This window comes from Drosophila biarmipes, unplaced genomic scaffold (assembly GCF_025231255.1).
Source record: "Drosophila biarmipes strain raj3 unplaced genomic scaffold, RU_DBia_V1.1 ptg000017l, whole genome shotgun sequence".
NCBI lineage: Eukaryota > Metazoa > Arthropoda > Insecta > Diptera > Drosophilidae > Drosophila > Drosophila biarmipes.
In genome coordinates, this window is record NW_026114535.1 from 3,645,109 (window position 1) to 3,670,289 (window position 25,181).

Here is a 25,181-nt window from a genome sequence, read left to right on the forward strand (position 1 = left end):
TAGAAGTTAAGCATTTTGATTTGGTAATTTCATGACTTATAGCCTGTATGTTTATGAAATGATTATCTTGAATGCTTGAAAATGATGCTTTGATGTTGTTTATTGTCGTGTATCTAAAGGTGTTTGGGAGTTTCCCGAATTTGATTGGGCTACCCTAACGTTGTTATTGTGGTTGTTGTTGTTACTACCATTACCGTTGTTGTGTTCCCCATGGATGTTTCCGCCGTGGCTGTTTCCACCACGGTTGTTGTTTCTGTAATAATCGTTATTTTGGTTATTGTTATTTCTGTTATAACCATTGTTTTGATTAAATCCGTTATTCTGATAATATCTGGTATTGTTATAATTACCTCTATCGCGATAATTGTTTTTAAAATTATTGCCGCGATAATTATTCCCTCGTTGGGTGTACAATATGGAATTGGCATTGCCTGTCATTTCAGTACTACTTTGTATGTACTTGGCGACGGCTTCATTTATGGTTGCAAAATTGCCTGCTTCCAATATTGTTTTGAGCTCACAATGGCCATGCTCACAAAATTGTAAATTTCTGTGGTGAATTTGTCCGCAGTTTTACCTTTTTGGCTTATTTTTGCCATTTTGGCCTTAACTACGTCGTATGTTTCTCCGACTATAGTATCTTGCAGTTTTTTAATTATTGCTTCTATTGTTGTTTCGTTTTGGACTCTATATAATGTCGATCCAATTATTTTGGATTTGATGACTTCTACAGCCAAAACCTCGAATGTACCTTAAGCAACTTCAAAGCTGTTATGAATCTTTGAAGGTGTATCCTTTGCCCGTTAAACTCGGGGATGGCATTCGATATTTATTTAATGTATGCCCTTTGGGCAATTATCTCCTCAGCCATTGTGGTTGGTTTTATTTCTACAATGCTGTTGTTAGAATCCGAGTCGGTCAAGTCTAGGTCTGATAATTCAGATTGAATAAGGACTGCCGCAATAGTTAGGTTGTTTATATCTTTTTCCTCTATATCGGGGTCTGCAGAGATAGGGTCGTCAGCCTCAGCTTGTACTGGTAGATCTGATGATTCTAACTCTTCTCTAGTTTCTATCTTCAACGGTGTGTTTAGGATAGTTGGTACTGAAATTGTTAAGTCGTACCTTTGCTTTATAGCTATTAGGTTATCCCGTAATTTCTTTAAATATTTTGATAATTGAGAGCAATGGGCTTTGTTTAGTCTGTCTCTCTAATCGTGTATTAGTATCCGTCCTGTATTGAAGCGGTTTACTAATATTTCGGCATGCTTGTTTACAGTGTTTTGCTGTGCTGGACGGGGTCTTGATAATGACTTCTAAGATCTGTCAAAAACAATTTTTATATTATTTTATTCTTTATATAATTCGTCCCATTTCATTATTTAATGGAATATTTTCTAGATTCTTGAAACCATCAATGAAAGTTGTCATCCAAGTATCTTGTTATTGTTAATAACTGATTTAATTTTTAGGGTCGGGACGGTGCTCAATACTATCGCCCTCTGGGTACTTGAGCAATGTATCAATGGGGAAAAGCTTAAGTTGCACCTATTCATGTACTCATATTCGATTTCATTGATTAGTAGAAGCTCAGCTCCTTTTTCGATCATTGATAATACCCTGTTCTGAAAGTCCGGTTCCTTATCAAGAGTGATTCTAACACACTCTGTAGTAATCATATTTTATATATATTTTTTTTTATTTATTTATTTTTATTGTACATTGCATAAAATAACATCTATTTTTTCTATTACTATTATTATTTATTACTTTATTTATTTTATTATTTCTTCTTTTATATTGAACATTTTTTTTTATAATTATTGTTTGCGCTTTATATATTTTATTTGTTTGTCCAGATCATCAGTCTGGCTTTTATTTATGGCTCTCTTTGATATAAATTTATTATGAAAGATATATGCGCTCATAATAAAGACAATGATTGATAATGAAATGTTTGTTAGATCTGAATTGTTGTTTTGGACTCGATTTTATTTATAAAGTTTGCTGTGGAGTCCACTTCTTTTACGTCTACTAAACCCATTATTCGTGTTTTTCTATGAGCTGCTATAGGATTTTTTAATTTAAAAGTGTAATTTAATTTTTAATTTATTTGCCATTTAGCTTGGATCATGTAATTAAAAATTTTCCTTATTGGGACGTAGGTATTGTGAGAACATTTTTTTTAACAATGGAAAACCCTGCCTTGTTTTTGTATGGTTTTCAGGCCACACGCCAATTGGGCAACTTTAATTTCGCTCAGTGTTACATTAGTTTTTATATGATAAAAAAACAATATGCATCGCAGTGCAATGAAAAAAATTATGCAACGCAGTGCATGTTGAAAAAATATGCGCTCTATGAAGCTCTGTCGGCTCACTTCTCCTTGGTCTCGCTTGATTGGCAAGACGTGGCCGGTGCTGGCTGCAGAGGTGTACTCGCAATGGGGCGAGCACAGTGGTCCCTCGCAGCCATTTGGGCACTTCTTCATTAACTTGGGTATTCCCTTCTTCTGTGGCGGAGGTAATTTTAGATTAGCTTTAGCGAGACTTTTAATTGCAGGGTAGGTAGATGTGTTTGTGACTGTGGTTTGATTTTTTCTTTCACTTTATAAATTTTTTATACGTTCAAGTTCGGCATGTAGCTTTACCGAATTGTTCCAATCTAATTTACTTCCGCTATTTAGTAGCTTCAGTAATTCAGCCCTTCTGGCTTTTAATCTTTTTACCACACCACAGCGTTTAGCACACATCACACTCTACTCACTGCGATTTTTATTTTTCGTTGTCTGCTGACAATCGACCTCTTCTGTATACATTGGTGTTGCCCCTTCTTCTTCAATCTTTTCCGTCTCCTTTTTCTCTTTTTCAACATCTTCCTCTTTATTCGTCTGTGAAAAGAAATCGTTTTAGATTACTTTCATCGGAAGACCTTCGTGAAATTATATTTCGATTAGATTGGAGGTCTTTCTCATTAGTTGTAAAGTATAAATCGTCCAACCCCTTCTCATCATCATCGTATTTTGAATATTTATTCAATTCATTTTTTTCTTTTATACTGTCTTTTACATTAGATGTCTTTTGTTTTTTATTTTCCTTAACAAGTGCATGTAAGGGCTCGATAATGGTTTTAGAAGTTTCCTCCAATTGTAAATTCGTCTGTTTTCAGACTTGTTTGAGATTATCGAATTTTCGCTTCAATGCGAACCTAGCTTTGGTTAACTGAGACAAAATATTCATCGTAGTATATTTTACAAACTTTATAGTAACTTTAGTTACTAAACAAATACTGTTTGGGAAACGCCATTATCTGTAATATTTATATACCATTTCCCAATAACAAAGATTCGATATATTTTCTTCATAATATTTAAAAAAAGTGCATTTATTGTTTTATTTTTAAAATATCACCTTTTTAATTATTATTGGCTTATTTCTAAATATAAATGGTCATTACTTTTATGAATATTAAATTTTCCATCAACCATCTGATTGATGATATTTTCCTGAAGAGAGGTGTACCTTTCCGTCTTGTAGAGGATGTGTTCCTCCAACTCGAGAGCAATAGATTTTCCAACCTTTGTTGTTTTGCGCTCCGCCTTGAGGATCGGGAATCTTACATTTCCAGGCATCCTTGTCTTTAAAATCAGCGTCCTTTTATTAAATTTATTGAACTCTTTGATTACAATATTCATCTGGTTTTCATGGTTCATGATGGTGATTGAGCTTTTTGAACGTGCTACGGTTGTTACCTTGATGGTTTAGACTTGGTCTTGGATGGTAATTACTTGAGCAGAGGTGTACTGTAGCTGTACTATAGCTGTACTACAGCTGTACTATAGCTGTACTGTAGCTGTATTGTATCTGTACTGTAAAAATACTGTATCTGTTTATTTCTCAACCTTTACCAGCTTTTCTAGTCTATTGTTAAGAATAATCAAAGTTCTTGTTCACTAGATGACGATCGATGTAAAGTAAGGACTTAGACTGTGATTTTCAACGCGTGCGAGTCCACTTTTTATACCATACAAAGCTCACACGTACACGTACCCACACATTGATTTTCAACCCCCCAAATGTAAATCAACTAACCAAAAATACCTGTTATGACTCCACATCTTCTACGAAAGAAAGTAGAAAAGCGAGGCACAGGTGTCCACAGTTGTACGTATCAAAGTCTTGAACTATATCGTAATTGTATTGTATTCTATAACCCAAGTATTTCACAAAGCTTGTTTCTTAGCAAAACATGTAATGTCGATATTTGATAGTGGTCTCTTGGGTAGCAGACAAATTAGTTTTTTCGCTTCTTAACTCCTTTCCCCTTACTAATAGGATTTAAGATATAGTCCTTCCCCTACAGCAACACCTTCAATTTTCCTGTTGTGACGTTTCTTCTCCTTCATATCTTATTTAGCCATTCTTGTATTGTTAATTGTCTTTGCAATTGCGGCACTACCGCTTGCTAAGCTACCAAGAGCGCTGAAGGCCGTCAAGATGGGCATGATTGGTAGTAAACCTTAAATTTTGAGTTCATTAATTACATGAGGTAATTAAACATTTTTTCTTGGAACCCATTGATTGATTAATTGATTTACGTGCTACTTTAATTGCACTCATAATGTCTAATGGTTTTTGTTTTTGTAATGTCATTGTATTTTTCTATATCATTTTCCTCCCCTTCTTTTCCGTCTTATAAAATCCCATTCCAATTTTTTTTTTCGCTTTCATTATATTTTTAACAAAGTAACAAAGTATGCTGCTGCCTTTTCACCAAGAGTGCTGGCTTCATCCAATGGGTTTATTCCTTGATCACCACATTCCAAACGTTTCTGTAACTTTGTACCCGGTCCACAAAAATTATATCCTGGAATATGGGCTTCAAACTTATTGATTAGGCTATCGACAAGACCACCACCGTGTTTACAATTAAAAATTACGACTGAAGCGATTATAAAAACGTTTTCCCATTTATTGATGCTTAATCATCAAAGATTTCTCATTGAATGAAGTACATTAGATTGAAAGATGCGTTTAATAAGCCAACAACAAAGTATTGTAGTTAGAAATATTAACGATGAAAACGAGAAAAATTTACCGCCACGACATAGTATCCTCTTACCGAATGCAATCAGAGCTCTAATTGTCGGTACTTCCTAATAATAATACTAATATTATGCTAAGTTTAATAGAAAGTCCCAATGGACTAAAATTCCAAAAGTTGATATAAACCTAAATATGAGTACTTGGAGAAGTTTATCAAACCGATAAAAGGAATGGGGTATCATACATTCTCCCATAATGACGGTGTACTATACCCCAGTTAAGCCAAAAATAATTCCATTACGGCATATATATCGGAATCATATTAACACTGATATAAATTATGAAACATTTGTAAAAATGTGTCAAAAGTGTTGGGAGGATAACCACGGATTCCTCTTGATTATTAAGGATGATGAAATTGATAATGGAAGGTACAGAAAAGGATTTGATCAATTTATTATGATTTAAGGAGTGATATCAATAAAAGCTAGTTACCAACAGTCCCACAATTTATCAAAAGATTTCAATATGTCTAGATCACTTATATTATCTTTGATTGGAAATAGTTCCATTATAAGTACATAAGTACAAACTTTTTTCCACCTATCGAATTGAATGGGCAATATGAATGCGCTCTTATTGACTTTAATATGTATAATTCGATTCCAAATATTGACGAAAAAATAATTGGTGACAATGTTATTACGATTCCTACTGGATCATACGAATTAAATGACATCACCGATTTCATTTACAATAAACTAAAAGACTATAACCTTGAAATGAGTTTGGCATTAAAGTTCCACCTGGGTATAAAATGACAGTGACACCACATAATCTAATTTATTTACCAATCAACTGTGATGAAATAAGCACACTATCTATACGCATTGTTGACCAAAACGGTGATTTTGTGGTGAAAACGTTTCGATTCGGAAGCACATTCGGCTGATAGAATAATTAATTATAATAAAAGACGTAACCTTAGTCCTCAGCTAAGCATTACTAATTGTAAAGCTATAGAAAGAGGACCATCAGAAAAAAGAAGATCTATCACTTTGAAAAATAAATTATTTTTAAAGTCGTTAGGATTGAAGCTTCGAGTATAATATTAAAAGTTAAAAGGAAAACAATGAACGAAATTTTAAATGCTCGAGAAAAGTTTTACTCAGATGAGAGTATTTCGAAGAGTTTCATACTTATTCATCGTATAATCAAACATATAAGCCAAACGATGAAATTCGAATTACTATCCAAAATCAAAACTTGTACGTGCTTCCTCACGAAAGTTACCTTTATTTTCAAGGAATTTTTTTTTTTTAATAATTGTATGGTTTACTTTTTGGATAAAATTAGGTACGAAATAAATGGATGTGAGATTGATAGAACACGATTTGTTGGCATGACTACCACCCTAACGAAATTTATATCTCTGGATAATCTTCAAAGTCAAATGTAATGAAATGAAATGTATACAAGATTTAAATCTAGAACTTAAATAGAAGGCCCCCATTGTTGTAGTTGATCTTTCATATCAAAACAAATCAGTGAAAACTTTTGATGTGAGAATTTCAATAGAACTCAGGACACCAAGTCATGAAAATACCCAAGCTTATTGTCTCTTTATACATGATCGTTTAGTTGAAGTACAACGAGTTGTATAAAGTTAAGAAAATGAAGAAAGAAACGGTTTCGGTTTATGTTCAAGGATTGTTCGATAATAATAATAAATTTTTTCTAAAGGAAATTGGAATTGTATTCAAAGAAAATCCTAGCTTGAATAATAGTTTTTAATAGAACCACCATATGATTTTACTTTGCTAAATACAAAATCTAGAAAAACTGCAATTTGGTTAACCAATAAACATCACAACATTTTTTGGAACGATGGAGAAAATAGTTTTCCAAAATCTCGAAGATTTTTGAGGACAATTACAAACGGAAAACTGATTATTTGTAAGGGTACTCAAAAGAAGCGATTTCTAGAGAATTTTTTTTGGGAAACGTCAGCTTGTCAATATCGAGGAAGTGGGCTGTACCTCATTAAACAGGTTTAAAGGAACCTGGTTTCCATATTGTAGGCGGGGTTTGTGCTCTAAACAATGCATACAATATTTTTTAAGTGTAGCGTCAAAACAAGAAAATAATTTTATATACATCATTTTTAAGTTGAGGCTAGATGTGTAAAGAACTACAAGAAAACAAGATTGATATAATGAAATTTCATGAAGAAATTTACCAATTTATCGAGCAATTTAAAGGATGAAATGGGTCAGCACATTCAATACCTTCTAAAAACAAAAACTATGTTTATGAATCAAGGTGGGCATGATCTAAAAACTACAAACTATGGTTAACACTTTACATTTTGTAATCCTCATTTAACATCGGCAACGTGCGCATGCGTCTTCTATGCAACTCGCCAGAACGGAGCCAGAAAATTAATATCAATAACAATAACAAATCATGTTCGCAATACCAAAATAATTGAATAAATGTATTTATTATGCTAGAAAATAAACTTGTGACTTTTTATTTCGAGTTTAAATTACAGGTATACTTGTGCATTGCATCCTTTTGGGAACGTGTCAGAGATACATAGGTAGTCGATGACAGTGCCCCTCGCACGCGCGTGTCCCTTTTATTGCGACCCAGTGAGTCCCTTTTATTGCGCTCAGGTAATAGACAAGGGCCCATGTTCGGGTCTATGACTCTGGCTGATATCTTTATGACCCTTTGTGGATAGGAGAGAATCTTTGACAATTTACCAGTAAAACGTTCTGGGGCGGAAACGAAAATATGGGTTCCAAAATATTTTCCACATCTGAAAAAAATTAACTTCTGAGATTTATTTTATTGGGGTTCTTTTGATTTCTAAACTTGTCTTGCAATCATAGAAACATGATCGGTGATGTTTCTCTAAGATAACAACCTTTGGATACTTTTGGTGTGCGACTTTTCTCAAGTGCATAGCAACACCTGGGATAATGAGGGAAAAGGTAATGAGGTACGTGATAACAACCTTCGGATATTATAGGTGTGCGACCTTTTTCACGTGCACCTTTCCCACGTGACTATTAATGCTTATAATGAGGAGGAGGATACATGATCAATATTGTTACGTGGGGATGAGGGGGTAAAGGGGGGATCAGTACACTCTTTATGGACATGATCGTGACATTTTTATGACCTCAAAACCCTTTAAAATCAGTTAATTTATGGATTATGGTAATTGTGCCAGAACCCGCATATGCAAATGAACGTTTATACTGAGATATCCCAGGCGTAAGTTTGGGAACCTATTCAAACAAAACATGTAAGAACGCTATAGTCGAGTGCCTCGACTAAGCTTATGGGACCAAAGGGGAAATGGAGATATATATGCCAAGTCTGACAGTGCTAGGTCTCAGCGTTCATACGGAAAGATGGAAGGAAGGACGGACGGTCAGACAAAAGGAATAACGGACAGACGTAGATGGCTAGATCGACACGGCTAGTGATTCTGATAAAAAATGATCGGTAACGCTTTCTTCTACCTATTACATACTTTGTGACGAATCTAGTATACCATTTTACTCTACGAGTAACGAGTATAAAAATATTTCTGACATTTTTGCTGGCATTTCATCATGGAAAAACATATGCTGGAATGCAGACATTTACGACTGGAATAACCAAACAAATATACATTGCCGAAAAGAGATTGTTTTTGTTTGCTTAAAATACTTGGTCAAAAAGCTAATCTTAAGATTTATTAATAAAATAAAAACGAAGTAACAAAATTAAACGTCAAAAAATCACCTTGAACAGCGGCCTTCGTCTTCAAAATGAAAATGTATATTTTAAACTTGTATCCAAATTATGGGAAATTTTAAAATTCCTTTCGGTTTATAATTTGACCATTTTAAATACAATTTATCAACTTAATCTGCCCCACCCTTTCATACCAGTTCTTTCGCCCATGCTCTCTCGGCCTTTGCTTCTGCAACATAATGCGGCGAACATACTCTCAGAAACCAACAAAAAATTTAAACTGTTTAAAAAAATTGTTAAAAAATAAAAACAATAAAGGAAGTTACCCTTGCCGTTATGTTACTGTCGTAACACTTTATCATAAATTGTTTCCTGTTTCTAAATCAAATTTATCTAGTCTAGAATCAAATTCACCTTTTATATAATATGCATTTGATAATAAATAAAGCTGTGAACCAATTAATTCTACCTAGGAATTGAAGATACAGTAGTTCCTGAACTTACTCGTCGAAACATTCAGTGGCATTTCAATCCTCCAACGTTAAAGCTGTTAAACCCATCTTCATCGATCGTTGAAGGGTAACCCAAGCCGTGAAACCAGACCGCTTATGGCTTTTATAAACAATAATTTCAATCTCTGCATTTGCCTTCGTCTTTGCCTTTGGCCTTGAGGTCCGATCTTGTTTCCCCAGCTAAGTTAAACAAATCAAAATTAAAGTAAACATCAGCTTCCGTTCGAAGCCCAATCAATTGAGCCTTTTGCATCATAAAATATTTGAAAATAAAAAATATATTTTTTTCTTAAAAATTTCCGGAAGAAAATAATTCGGGCAGCGTTATATATATATTATGTATATTAAGAAATAATAAATAACAAAGTTCACCGGGGAACAAGTACAATATAGGTTGTAGGGAAGCTGCAGAAACTTTTATAAGTCTTTATAAAATTCAAAGTGAACACTACTTTATCGCTTTAACAATTTTACGAAATAAAATTATGGGAGCTTCCCATGATGCTCTTACCAATCATGGCACCGTTTTAAACTTTCAAGCAATCTTATCTAGATTGGATTTTATATAGAACTAAGAATTCTCAAGCAGGGACGAATGACAGTTACTGAATACTATAACAAAGTTATACTATACTATAATGAAACACGGAAAGGACAGCGTAATTACCCAGGAAATTCGAATATTTATATCCGGATTAAATTGATCTATCTCAGAAACTCTTTTCTTATTAAATTCCCCAGATTTGCCCAATGCTTTGGCAAAGGTCAGGGAATTAGAATCAATTTCCGTGCTTAATTTGCAAACCGGTTTAATGGATTTTAAAATGAAAATAAGTATCAGGGAAACAACTTACGATTTGTTAAAGTACGACAAATTAATAATAATAAAACGGGCAATCATTGGAGTAATAACCGAAATTATAACTGGCCACAAAAGGGAAATTTTTTGGCAAAACAATAACCAAAATAACATTCAAAAGCAACAAGCTGTCGAGCCAATGGATGTTGATCCATCTATTCAACTCCAGAATAAACCTAATAACAATCGGCAGTCGAATAGTAATTGGCAGGCAAATAATAATCGAGGGAGATATAGAAATATTTATTATCCAAATAATAATTGTTCAAAGCACTATCGCCCAAATTAAAATAGAGATCAAACTCAAGCTCAAAAAAGGGAACCAGATGGAACTGTAAATCAGCCAGGAAATAAAGTATTGGAGTATTGGAATATAATGGAGAAAAATTAAAATATTATAATAATGAGGAAAAAGAGCTTTTAAGTTTAATTGAAGAAAAAATATTCCTCCGTTAAAAGAATTTATTATTAAAAAAAAATTTTGAAGATAAAAGTTGTAACGATACAGATTCATTATTTGTGAATAATAAAAATAAAAATATCTTAGGACTTAAAAATACAAATATATTGGGCATTAAAAATCCTGAGAGTGCCGACGAAGAAAATACCGTAAAAAAATAAAAAACGTTTGAAATGTAAAAATTTTAAGCCCGCCGTCATTGAGTTATCCGACAAACAACAGATAAATAATATAGGTATAGATAAATTAGAAGGACTAAAGGAAAAAATAGTTCACTATATTGAAAAAACCATTCAAAGATTGATTTAGAGTTTCCTAGGCCTTGCGGGCTATTATGGAATATTTGTTTTAAAGTACGCCTTTATAGCCATTCCTCTAACAAAATATATTGGAGGTCATAATGGCAAAATATTAAAAAGAATGTCGACGAAAATGTTAATTCAGCTGGATGACCCAGGTATTAAAGCTTTTAACGATCTGAAAGAAAATCTCATTACTTAAGTAAAACTAGTTCAACCGGACTATAATAAAAAATTTACCCTGACCACCGACGCTTCGGACGTCGCAATTAGTATAGTTTTATCTCAAGAAGGTACACCAATTACTTTTATTTCAAAACTAATAAGAAAGAACTTTGAGCTATAGTATGGGCTCTTAAAAATGTAAGAAATTACTTATACGGAGTGATTGGAATGAAATTCAAACCGATCATCAACCATTATCTTTCGCAGTCTCTGATAAAAAAGAAATGAAACGCTGGTATTTCTTCACAGAAAGTTTCCAAAAGTCATTTATAAACAAGGTACAACTAATGTAGTTGGAGACGCCTTATCAAGGATTCAGATTAACAACCTAACTGACAATAACAAATCGGTCTCAGATCAAAACACTCAGAAATCAGCAGAGAATTGTTTTAAGAATATTATACAAGAAACCCGTAAACCTTTAAACCAGTTTAAGCACCAATTGATATTAGCAACGGGGAGGTATACAATACATGAGTCGATTAATACATTCCAGAATACTAGTTATGTAGTAGAATTTGACACTCCCGAAAATTTGATATCAATCTTAAGAGAATACATTCCCCCTAATATAACAGAATTTATTCATTCCACTGAGAGTACTTTTATAGAATTCAAAAAACTTACTCACAAAATTAAAAGAATATATAAAAAATTGTACAATTTGCAATGAAAGCAAATATAACAGACATCCAATTAAAATTCCAATTGGAGAAGCCCCAACCCCAAGTAAAAAAGAAAAATTTACACATTGACATATATTACGGGCACAGTCTCAATTTCATAACTTGCATTGACGTTTTTTCAAATTTCTAGTAGTAAAAGAATTCCAAAATAAATTAAATAACGAAAACAAAGTAATGGAGTTACTTCAACAACTTCCACAAGCCAAAATAATAGACCCGAGGCACAGTACCTTAAACGGAAAAGTTGAAAGGGCACATTCAACATTAACAGAATTAGCAGAATTATTATGCATTGAGCATTAAAGAAGAATTTAATTTACCCGAATATTCCGAAATAGTAATTAGAGCCGCTCAAGAATATAATCAGAGCATTCATTCATCAACGAACCAAAAACCGTTTGACACACTATTATATATTATATAATAGAGCACGATAATATTCGTCACATTTTGAAAAATACACAAGGGAAAATGTTAGAAATACATAATTACAACAAAAAAGAAAAACAATATCATGTAGGACATGTGGCTTATGAAAAGAAAGACGGGGATATAAACTTAAAACTAGATATAAAAAGCAATTAGTTAAGGGAAATTTACTTAACAAAATAATAATCAACAGTAGAAATATAATTATTCACAAAGATAATATAAAATTCTAAATAATTTTATATAACTTTTTTCCCCTTTTCCAGAAAATGTTTTATCAGGTGCTTATACTACACCTTATTTTAAAAAATAATAGAGAAACTACAGAGAGACAACATACAAGATGGTGCCATTCATATAAATGGTAACAATATTTTTAAGAGTTTCCATTTAAACGGGTCATATTTAATGACATTTAATGGTACAACCAAAATTAATAAAATGTCATATACCAATTTGGAAAACAAAATACATAACTACGAACCACTTAAAAAATTATGAAATATGCATTTTATCAAAAACTCGGAACTCTCTAATAAAAAAATTTAATATCCTTTCATTAAAATAAATAATACCAATATATCACTTACATTGATATAATTTTAGTCATTATATATTGGAGTATTCTACTTATTATAAAATACAAAAATGCTATATTATTTGTAACTAAAAACAAAGTCCAGAACCAGAAATGTATTACATATTGAATCGGAACAATTCATTTTAGAAGGAGGAGAGTTATCCAAGCTGGAATGCAGACATTTACGACTGGAATAACCAAACAAATATACATTGCCGAAAAGAGATTGTTTTGTTTGCTTAAAATACTTGGTCAAAAAGCTAAAATTGAGATTTATTAATAAAATAAAAACGAAGTAACAAAATTAAACGTCAAAAAATCACCTCGAGCATCGGCCTTCGTCTTCAAAATCAAAATGTATATTTTAAACTTGTATCCAAAATTATGGGAAATTTTAAAATTCCTTTCGGTTTATAATTTGACCATTTTAAATACAATTTATCAATTTAATCTTTCCCACCCTTTCATACCAGTTCTTTCGCCCATGCTCTCTCGGCCTTTGCTTCTGCAACATAATGCGGCGAACATACTCTCGGAAACCAACAAAAGATTTAAACTGTTTAAAAAAATTGTTAAAAAATAAAAACAATAAAGGAAGTTAACCCTTGCCGTTATAAAAATTAATGAATGTTAGTAACACTTTGTTAAATTTTTATAAATTTTGCTAGCTTTATTGATATAAAAAATGTTTATTAATTATTTCATTATTTCTCTGACTGTTTCTTTGACACCTATATGTTAGTGAACGGGTGTTTCTGTCGATGTCGGTCAGTACTTATAACTTTCTGACAAATAGAATGTTTTTTATGAATTATCAAATATTATTTGGTCTCCTAGAGTCATACAAATTGTAAATTTGTTGATATTTGTAAATTTATTGAAAGAAAACCCCTAGTTTCCATTTAAATGACTGTCGTAACACTTTATCATAAATTGTTTCCTGTTTCTAAATCAAATTTATCTAGTCTAGAATCAAATGCACCTTTTATATAATATGCATTTGATAATAAATAAAGCTGTGAACCAATTAATTCTACCTAGGAATTGAAGATACAGTAGTTCCTGAACTTACTCGTCGAAACATTCAGTGGCATTTCAATCCTCCACGTAGTCCAAACTTTGGAGAACTCTGGGAATCCAACGTTAAAGCTGTTAAACCCATCTTCATCGATCGTTGAAGGGTAACCCAAGCCGTGAAACCAGACCGCTTATGGCTTTTATAAACAATAATTTCAATCTCTGCATTTGCCTTCGTCTTTGCCTTTGGCCTTGAGGTCCGATCTTGTTTCCCCAGCTAAGTTAAACAAATCAAAATTAAAGTAAACATCAGCTTCCGTTCGAAGCCCAATCAATTGAGCCTTTTGCATCATAAAATATTTGAAAATAAAAAATATATTTTTTTCTTAAAAATTTCCGGAAGAAAATAATTCGGGCAGCGTTATATATATATATTATGTATATTAAGAAATAATAAATAACAAAGTTCACCGGGGAACAAGTACAATATAGGTTGTAGGGAAGCTGCAGAAACTTTTATAAGTCTTTATAAAATTCAAAGTGAACACTACTTTATCGCTTTAACAATTTTACGAAATAAAATTATGGGAGCTTCCCATGATGCTCTTACCAATCATGGCACCGTTTTAAACTTTCAAGCAATCTTATCTAGATTGGATTTTATATAGAACTAAGAATTCTCAAGCAGGGACGAATGACAGTTACTGAATACTATAACAAAGTTATACTATACTATAATGAAACACGGAAAGGACAGCGTAATTACCCAGGAAATTCGAATATTTATATCCGGATTAAATTGATCTATCTCAGAAACTCTTTTCTTATTAAATTCCCCAGATTTGCCCAATGCTTTGGCAAAGGTCAGGGAATTAGAATCAATTTCCGTGCTTAATTTGCAAACCGGTTTAATGGATTTTAAAATGAAAATAAGTATCAGGGAAACAACTTACGATTTGTTAAAGTACGACAAATTAATAATAATAAAACGGGCAATCATTGGAGTAATAACCGAAATTATAACTGGCCACAAAAGGGAAATTTTTTGGCAAAACAATAACCAAAATAACATTCAAAAGCAACAAGCTGTCGAGCCAATGGATGTTGATCCATCTATTCAACTCCAGAATAAACCTAATAACAATCGGCAGTCGAATAGTAATTGGCAGGCAAATAATAATCGAGGGAGATATAGAAATATTTATTATCCAAATAATAATTGTTCAAAGCACTATCGCCCAAATTAAAATAGAGATCAAACTCAAGCTCAAAAAAGGGAACCAGATGGAACTGTAAATCAGCCAGGAAATAAAGTATTGGAGTATTGGAATATAATGGAGAAAAATTAAAATATTATAATAATGAGGAAAAAGAGCTTTTAAGTTTAATTGAAGAAAAAATATTCCTCCGTTAAAAGAATTTATTATTAAAAAAAAATTTTGAAGATAAAAGTTGTAACGATACAGATTCATTATTTGTGAATAATAAAAATAAAAATATCTCAGGACTTAAAAATACAAATATATTGGGCATTAAAAATCCTGAGAGTGCCGACGAAGAAAATACCGTAAAAAAAATAAAAAACGTTTGAAATGTAAAAATTTTAAGCCCGCCGTCATTGAGTTACCCGACAAACAACAGATAAATAGTATAGGTATAGATAAATTAGAAGGACTAAAGGAAAAAATAGTTCACTATATTGAAAAAACCATTCAAAGATTGATTTAGAGTTTCCTAGGCCTTGCGGGCTATTATGGAATATTTGTTTTAAAGTACGCCTTTATAGCCATTCCTCTAACAAAATATATTGGAGGTCATAATGGCAAAATATTAAAAAAAATGTCGACGAAAATGTTAATTCAGCTGGATGACCCAGGTATTAAAGCTTTTAACGATCTGAAAGAAAATCTCATTACTTAAGTAAAACTAGTTCAACCGGACTATAATAAAAAATTTACCCTGACCACCGACGGTTCGGACGTCGCAATTAGTATAGTTTTATCTCAAGAAGGTACACCAATTACTTTTATTTCAAAACTAATAAGAAAGAACTTTGAGCTATAGTATGGGCTCTTAAAAATCTAAGAAATTACTTCTACGGAGTGATTGGAATGAAATTCAAACCGATCATCAACCATTATCTTTCGCAGTCTCTGATAAAAAAGAAATGAAACGCTGGTATTTCTTCACAGAAAGTTTCCAAAAGTCATTTATAAACAAGGTACAAATAATGTAGTTGGAGACGCCTTATCAAGAATTCAGATTAACAACCTAACTGACAATAACGAATCGGTCTCAGATCAAAACACTCAGAATTCAGCAGAGAATTGTTTTAAGAATATTATACAAGAAACCCGTAAACCTTTAAACCAGTTTAAGCACCAATTGATATTAGCAACGGGGAGGTATACAATACATGAGTCGATTAATACATTCCAGAATACTAGTTATGTAGTAGAATTTGACACTCCCGAAAATTTGATATCAATCTTAAGAGAATACATTCCCCCTAATATAACAGAATTTATTCATTCCACTGAGAGTACTTTTATAGAATTCAAAAAACTTACTCACAAAATTAAAAGAATATATAAAAAATTGTACAATTTGCAATGAAAGCAAATATAACAGACATCCAATTAAAATTCCAATTGGAGAAGCCCCAACCCCAAGTAAAAAAGAAAAATTTACACATTGACATATATTACGGGCACAGTCTCAATTTCATAACTTGCATTGACGTTTTTTCAAATTTCTAGTAGTAAAAGAATTCCAAAATAAATTAAATAACGAAAACAAAGTAATGGAGTTACTTCAACAACTTCCACAAGCCAAAATAATAGACCCGAGGCACAGTACCTTAAACGGAAAAGTTGAAAGGGCACATTCAACATTAACAGAATTAGCAGAATTATTATGCATTGAGCATTAAAGAAGAATTTAATTTACCCGAATATTCCGAAATAGTAATTAGAGCCGCTCAAGAATATAATCAGAGCATTCATTCATCAACGAACCAAAAACCGTTTGACACACTATTATATATTATATAATAGAGCACGATAATATTCGTCACATTTTGAAAAATACACAAGGGAAAATGTTAGAAATACATAATTACAACAAAAAAGAAAAACAATATCATGTAGGACATGTGGCTTATGAAAAGAAAGACGGGGATATAAACTTAAAACTAGATATAAAAAGCAATTAGTTAAGGGAAATTTACTTAACAAAATAATAATCAACAGTAGAAATATAATTATTCACAAAGATAATACAAAATTCTAAATAATTTTATATAACTTTTTTCCCCTTTTCCAGAAAATGTTTTATCAGGTGCTTATACTACACCTTATTTAAAAAAATAATAGAGAAACTACAGAGAGACAACATACAAGATGGTGCCATTCATATAAATGGTAACAATATTTTTAAGAGTTTCCATTTAAACGGGTCATATTTAATGCCATTTAATGGTACAACCAAAATTAATAAAATGTCATATACCAATTTGGAAAACAAAATACATAACTACGAACCACTTAAAAAATTATGAAATATGCATTTTATCAAAAACTCGGAACTCTCTAATAAAAAAATTTAATATCCTTTCATTAAAATAAATAATACCAATATATCACTTACATTGATATAATTTTAGTCATTATATATTGGAGTATTCTACTTATTATAAAATACAAAAATGCTATATTATTTGTAACTAAAAACAAAGTCCAGAACCAGAAATGTATTACATATTGAATCGGAACAATTCATTTTAGAAGGAGGAGAGTTATCCAAGCTGGAATGCAGACATTTACGACTGGAATAACCAAACAAATATACATTGCCGAAAAGAGATTGTTTTGTTTGCTTAAAATACTTGGTCAAAAAGCTAAAATTGAGATTTATTAATAAAATAAAAACGAAGTAACAAAATTAAACGTCAAAAAATCACCTCGAGCATCGGCCTTCGTCTTAAAAATCAAAATGTATATTTTAAACTTGTATCCAAAATTATGGGAAATTTTAAAATTCCTTTCGGTTTATAATTTGACCATTTTAAATACAATTTATCAATTTAATCTTTCCCACCCTTTCATACCAGTTCTTTCGCCCATGCTCTCTCGGCCTTTGCTTCTGCAACATAATGCGGCGAACATACTCTCGGAAACCAACAAAAGATTTAAACTGTTTAAAAAAATTGTTAAAAAATAAAAACAATAAAGGAAGTTAACCCTTGCCGTTATAAAAATTAATGAATGTTAGTAACACTTTGTTAAATTTTTATAAATTTTGCTAGCTTTATTGATATAAAAAATGTTTATTAATTATTTCATTATTTCTCTGACTGTTTCTTTGACACCTATATGTTAGTGAACGGGTGTTTCTGTCGATGTCGGTCAGTACTTATAACTTTCTGACAAATAGAATGTTTTTTATGAATTATCAAATATTATTTGGTCTCCTAGAGTCATACAAATTGTAAATTTGTTGATATTTGTAAATTTATTGAAAGAAAACCCCTAGTTTCCATTTAAATGACTGTCGTAACACTTTATCATAAATTGTTTCCTGTTTCTAAATCAAATTTATCTAGTCTAGAATCAAATGCACCTTTTATATAATATGCATTTGATAATAAATAAAGCTGTGAACCAATTAATTCTACCTAGGAATTGAAGATACAGTAGTTCCTGAACTTACTCGTCGAAACATTCAGTGGCATTTCAATCCTCCACGTAGTCCAAACTTTGGAGAACTCTGGGAATCCAACGTTAAAGCTGTTAAACCCATCTTCATCGATCGTTGAAGGGTAACCCAAGCCGTGAAACCAGACCGCTTATGGCTTTTATAAACAATAATTTCAATCTCTGCATTTGCCTTCGTCTTTGCCTTTGGCCTTGAGGTCCGATCTTGTTTCCCCAGCTAAGTTAAACAAATCAAAATTAAAGTAAACATCAGCTTCCGTTCGAAGCCCAATCAATTGAGCCTTTTGCATCATAAAATATTTGAAAATAAAAAATATATTTTTTTCTTAAAAATTTCCGGAAGAAAATAATTCGGGCAGCGTTATATATATATATTATGTATATTAAGAAATAATAAATAACAAAGTTCACCGGGGAACAAGTACAATATAGGTTGTAGGGAAGCTGCAAAAACTTTTATAAGTCTTTATAAAATTCAAAGTGAACACTACTTTATCGCTTTAACAATTTTACGAAATAAAATTATGGGAGCTTCCCATGATGCTCTTACCAATCATGGCACCGTTTTAAACTTTCAAGCAATCTTATCTAGATTGGATTTTATATAGAACTAAGAATTCTCAAGCAGGGACGAATGACAGTTACTGAATACTATAACAAAGTTATACTATACTATAATGAAACACGGAAAGGACAGCGTAATTACCCAGGAAATTCGAATATTTATATCCGGATTAAATTGATCTATCTCAGAAACTCTTTTCTTATTAAATTCCCCAGATTTGCCCAATGCTTTGGCAAAGGTCAGGGAATTAGAATCAATTTCCGTGCTTAATTTGCAAACCGGTTTAATGGATTTTAAAATGAAAATAAGTATCAGGGAAACAACTTACGATTTGTTAAAGTACGACAAATTAATAATAATAAAACGGGCAATCATTGGAGTAATAACCGAAATTATAACTGGCCACAAAAGGGAAATTTTTTGGCAAAACAATAACCAAAATAACATTCAAAAGCAACAAGCTGTCGAGCCAATGGATGTTGATCCATCTATTCAACTCCAGAATAAACCTAATAACAATCGGCAGTCGAATAGTAATTGGCAGGCAAATAATAATCGAGGGAGATATAGAAATATTTATTATCCAAATAATAATTGTTCAAAGCACTATCGCCCAAATTAAAATAGAGATCAAACTCAAGCTCAAAAAAGGGAACCAGATGGAACTGTAAATCAGCCAGGAAATAAAGTATTGGAGTATTGGAATATAATGGAGAAAAATTAAAATATTATAATAATGAGGAAAAAGAGCTTTTAAGTTTAATTGAAGAAAAAATATTCCTCCGTTAAAAGAATTTATTATTAAAAAAAAATTTTGAAGATAAAAGTTGTAACGATACAGATTCATTATTTGTGAATAATAAAAATAAAAATATCTCAGGACTTAAAAATACAAATATATTGGGCATTAAAAATCCTGAGAGTGCCGACGAAGAAAATACCGTAAAAAAAATAAAAAACGTTTGAAATGTAAAAATTTTAAGCCCGCCGTCATTGAGTTACCCGACAAACAACAGATAAATAGTATAGGTATAGATAAATTAGAAGGACTAAAGGAAAAAATAGTTCACTATATTGAAAAAACCATTCAAAGATTGATTTAGAGTTTCCTAGGCCTTGCGGGCTATTATGGAATATTTGTTTTAAAGTACGCCTTTATAGCCATTCCTCTAACAAAATATATTGGAGGTCATAATGGCAAAATATTAAAAAAAATGTCGACGAAAATGTTAATTCAGCTGGATGACCCAGGTATTAAAGCTTTTAACGATCTGAAAGAAAATCTCATTACTTAAGTAAAACTAGTTCAACCGGATTATAATAAAAAATTTACCCTGACCACCGACGGTTCGGACGTCGCAATTAGTATAGTTTTATCTCAAGAAGGTACACCAATTACTTTTATTTCAAAACTAATAAGAAAGAACTTTGAGCTATAGTATGGGCTCTTAAAAATCTAAGAAATTACTTCTACGGAGTGATTGGAATGAAATTCAAACCGATCATCAACCATTATCTTTCGCAGTCTCTGATAAAAAAGAAATGAAACGCTGGTATTTCTTCACAGAAAGTTTCCAAAAGTCATTTATAAACAAGGTACAAATAATGTAGTTGGAGACGCCTTATCAAGAATTCAGATTAACAACCTAACTGACAATAACGAATCGGTCTCAGATCAAAACACTCAGAATTCAGCAGAGAATTGTTTTAAGAATATTATACAAGAAACCCGTAAACCTTTAAACCAGTTTAAGCACCAATTGATATTAGCAACGGGGAGGTATACAATACATGAGTCGATTAATACATTCCAGAATACTAGTTATGTAGTAGAATTTGACACTCCCGAAAATTTGATATCAATCTTAAGAGAATACATTCCCCCTAATATAACAGAATTTATTCATTCCACTGAGAGTACTTTTATAGAATTCAAAAAACTTACTCACAAAATTAAAAGAATATATAAAAAATTGTACAATTTGCAATGAAAGCAAATATAACAGACATCCAATTAAAATTCCAATTGGAGAAGCCCCAACCCCAAGTAAAAAAGAAAAATTTACACATTGACATATATTACGGGCACAGTCTCAATTTCATAACTTGCATTGACGTTTTTTCAAATTTCTAGTAGTAAAAGAATTCCAAAATAAATTAAATAACGAAAACAAAGTAATGGAGTTACTTCAACAACTTCCACAAGCCAAAATAATAGACCCGAGGCACAGTACCTTAAACGGAAAAGTTGAAAGGGCACATTCAACATTAACAGAATTAGCAGAATTATTATGCATTGAGCATTAAAGAAGAATTTAATTTACCCGAATATTCCGAAATAGTAATTAGAGCCGCTCAAGAATATAATCAGAGCATTCATTCATCAACGAACCAAAAACCGTTTGACACACTATTATATATTATATAATAGAGCACGATAATATTCGTCACATTTTGAAAAATACACAAGGGAAAATGTTAGAAATACATAATTACAACAAAAAAGAAAAACAATATCATGTAGGACATGTGGCTTATGAAAAGAAAGACGGGGATATAAACTTAAAACTAGATATAAAAAGCAATTAGTTAAGGGAAATTTACTTAACAAAATAATAATCAACAGTAGAAATATAATTATTCACAAAGATAATACAAAATTCTAAATAATTTTATATAACTTTTTTCCCCTTTTCCAGAAAATGTTTTATCAGGTGCTTATACTACACCTTATTTAAAAAAATAATAGAGAAACTACAGAGAGACAACATACAAGATGGTGCCATTCATATAAATGGTAACAATATTTTTAAGAGTTTCCATTTAAACGGGTCATATTTAATGCCATTTAATGGTACAACCAAAATTAATAAAATCTCATATACCAATTTGGAAAACAAAATACATAACTACGAACCACTTAAAAAATTATGAAATATGCATTTTATCAAAAAACTCGGAACTCTCTAATAAAAAAATGGAATATCCTTTCATTAAAATAAATAATACCAATATATCACTTACATTGATATTATTAATTTTAGTCATTATATATTGGAGTATTCTACTTGTTATAAAATACAAAAATGCTATATTATTTGTAACCAAAAACAAAGTCCAGAACCAGAAAAAAACATTAACCAATACATTTTTTTAACAGAATTAAGAGATTAATTAAATGTATTACATATTGAATCGGAACAATTCATTTTAGAAGGAGGAGAGTTATCCAAGCCGTGGAACCAGGCCCCTTATGGCTTTTGTAAACAATAGTTTCAATCTCTGCATTCGCTTTTGTCTTTGCCTTTGGCTTTGAGGTCCGATCTTGGTTCCCCAACTACTACAGTACTCGTTAAGTAAATGGATATAGTAAATTCGTGGAAAAGTATTTAACAGGTAGAAGGAAGCGTTTTCGACCTCTTCTTGACGTGTTCGTCTTTATGGAAAACTGTATTATGGAAGCTTTAAAGTCTAGACAGGTAAAATTCTACAGACCAAACTATGGCAGCCACATTTTTAAATTGAAATGTTTAAATACATTTAAACGAGAGAGGAAGTTAACTTTGGCAAGCCGAAGTTTGCATACCCTTGCAGTTAAAAGAAATAATCAACTTTAGTAAATAATTTTTTCATATTATGTTCCCACTAGTTTCCCGATTGTTCCTATGACAGCTATTTGATATGGTCGTCTGATTTTAATAAAATTTTATTCGAAGCTTAGTAGGTTATATGTCAAAAACCACCAAAGCTATAATTTGTTATATATTATTTTCCCACCAATTTTCCGATCGATCCTATGACAGCTATATGATATAGTCGTCCGATTTTGATAAAATTTAATTTGAAATTCAGAGTTAATTGAAAAATGTTATTTTCAAGCGTAGAAGGTTATACTCATATGTTAAAAAACACCGAAGATATAATTGTTTTTAAATTTTTTCCGCGATAGTTCCTATGGGAGCTATAAGATATAGTTGTCCGATCCGGCTGGTTCCGACTTATATACTACCTGCAATAGAAAGAAGACTTTTGAGAAAGTTTCAGCCCGATAGCTTCAAATCTGAGAGGCTAGATCGACTCGTATATACTTTATGGGGTCGGAAACGTTTCCTTCACTGCGTTGCAAACTTCTGACTGAAATCATTATACCCTCTGCAAGGGTATAAAAACGCACACAGAACACAACGAGAGTTTAAATTTCTTTTAGTGTTTGGGACGGCGGCTAATAAGCGCTTGTCGTTTTTCACTCCGGAAATCTAATATTTTTCCGGTAATTTTTTAGCTTATTTGATTATTTTATTACTGTACTAGACGCTGGACACCTTCTAGCCTCTCGCTCGCTTTTACAGTTGGTAGTTGGTAGTAGTTTTTCGTCAAAGTGTATACTAGAAATGGTTTCGTTCTTGGATATTGAACAAAGTTTATTCCTATAAATAAAAACCAAAAGCGGTCCAAAATTTAAATTAGCTTTTTATTATGTTTAACAGAAAATTAGCTTTTAATATTGTGTTAAACAGAAAACCGACTATTCATTACATGTTATGGGTAGTTTACTTTCGACTAAAAACTGGAACAGGCCGGAAGCAAATAATATTTTAACTCATACCAAATAAGTTTGCTTTGCTTCGTTCTATTTTTTTAATCAATAAAAAGGTCTGGACAATATATTATACAAATCCAATAACGCTTTTTTTAACAATACAACTACTGCTACTTCGCATAGGAAAGATGTGGTGCTTATTCAATTACTAGGTGTTCCTAAGTATGACTTAAAAGTTTCCACGCTGTCAACTTCCTCCGTTTTTCTGCGATTTATATTAAGAGTACTTTTAAAAATGCTGCAATCCAAGATAGTTGGATATTGTCAACCAGGATACATGCATCCACAGTGTGGACCAGCATGCAAAAATATGCTTTCTCAAATTACATCTAGGCTTGTTGGTATGAAAATAAATCTTAATGATAAGGCATGGACGATAATTTTATTATTATTATAGCCAAGACTGTCATACTAGAGGAGAATATCTTCTTCGCGATAGGAACACGTAACCACTTCACCTGGTTAAGGTAAAAGTTATACAACTAGAAGCTCACTCGCCAATCAGAAAAAGAGAACGCGCATGCAATAAAAGCTGACAATCCGCGTAACCATCTTGACAAAAAAAAATATATATGAAACAAGGGTCCATAATAACTATTATACTATTATACCTACCACACGTAAGCACTGCTGAAGTCGAACAGACACTATAAGATAAAGGTTTTAACCTTAAAACCGTTTCAAGTATACGTAAGCAAACAACCGCAACCTCTCTTTAAAGTAGAACTTGTACCTGACTTTAAGGATAAACGAAGTTATGCGAGTACTGCGTACAATGTCCAATCACCACCTAAAGTCTCTTACCAACCTGTAGAACACACAGAAAATAAAATGGAAACGATGATACTCACATTGCAGCACAGTGTGGATGGATTCATTTCTTTTATGCGAAAGACCATGAAAAATATGTTGACAGATCAGAATATTTTGATTCAGATGCTCCAGACCACCTTATTTAAATAAGCAGTGGCTCCCTGCGCATTGCACTGTAGAGTGCCAACGGCGTTTCACGGCATAAACTAGAGCTAGTACAATTTATGAATGACAATAAAATCGACGAAATGTTTCTCGCAGAAACCCAACGAACCAACAAATACAATTTCCAAGCGAGTATATGTATATGTATATGTATATGTATATATAAAGTAAACACAGCTGTTCACAAGCGACGCTAAATCGTAATACAAATTTTTTTTTTCCACGATATTTCCTATGGGAGCTATAAGGTATAATTGTCCGATTCGGCTGGTTCCGACTTAAATACTAAATACTACTAAAACTGAGAGACTAGTTTGCGTAGAAACGGACGGACAGACAAACATGGCTAGATCGACTCGTCTATCTGACAAAGAATATGCATACTTTATGGAGTCGGAAACGTCTTCTTCTTCTGCGTTGCAAACTTCTGACTGAAATCATAATACCCTCTGCAAGGGT

General features: G+C 31.9%; 1 protein-coding gene across 5 annotated transcripts; it reads right to left on the minus strand.

Annotated features, from left to right (window-relative positions):
- Positions 1-2,261: 2,261 nt before the first annotated feature.
- On the minus strand, positions 2,262-24,749 carry LOC127012050 (uncharacterized). Of its 5 annotated transcripts, none has more exons than XM_050890226.1 (3): positions 24,596-24,749; positions 2,766-2,889; positions 2,262-2,511 (listed from the first exon to the last, which is right to left on the minus strand). In XM_050890226.1, exons 1-3 carry the CDS (start codon positions 24,641-24,643, stop codon positions 2,270-2,272), a joined length of 414 nt encoding a protein of 137 aa, XP_050746183.1. In that variant the 5' UTR covers positions 24,644-24,749; the 3' UTR covers positions 2,262-2,269. The 5 variants fall into 5 exon arrangements, with proteins under 5 accessions (XP_050746183.1, XP_050746186.1, XP_050746185.1 ...); XM_050890229.1 differs by lacking the exon at positions 24,596-24,749 and adding an exon at positions 18,575-18,602; XM_050890228.1 differs by lacking the exon at positions 24,596-24,749 and adding an exon at positions 13,920-13,947.
- Positions 24,750-25,181: the final 432 nt, after the last annotated feature.

Bases quoted from the DNA above. Each gene is read 5' to 3' on its own strand.
- LOC127012050 (XM_050890226.1), bottom strand. From the start codon at position 24,643: ATGGTCTTTCGCATAAAAGAAATGAATCCATCCACACTGTGCTGCAAT. The intron at 2,890-24,595 runs GTGAGTATCATC...TTCTTTTCACAG, and splicing joins CATCCACACTGTGCTGCAAT to ACGAATAAAGAGGAAGATGT. The intron at 2,512-2,765 runs GTGAGTAGAGTG...CCTCCGCCACAG, and splicing joins AACGAAAAATAAAAATCGCA to AAGAAGGGAATACCCAAGTT.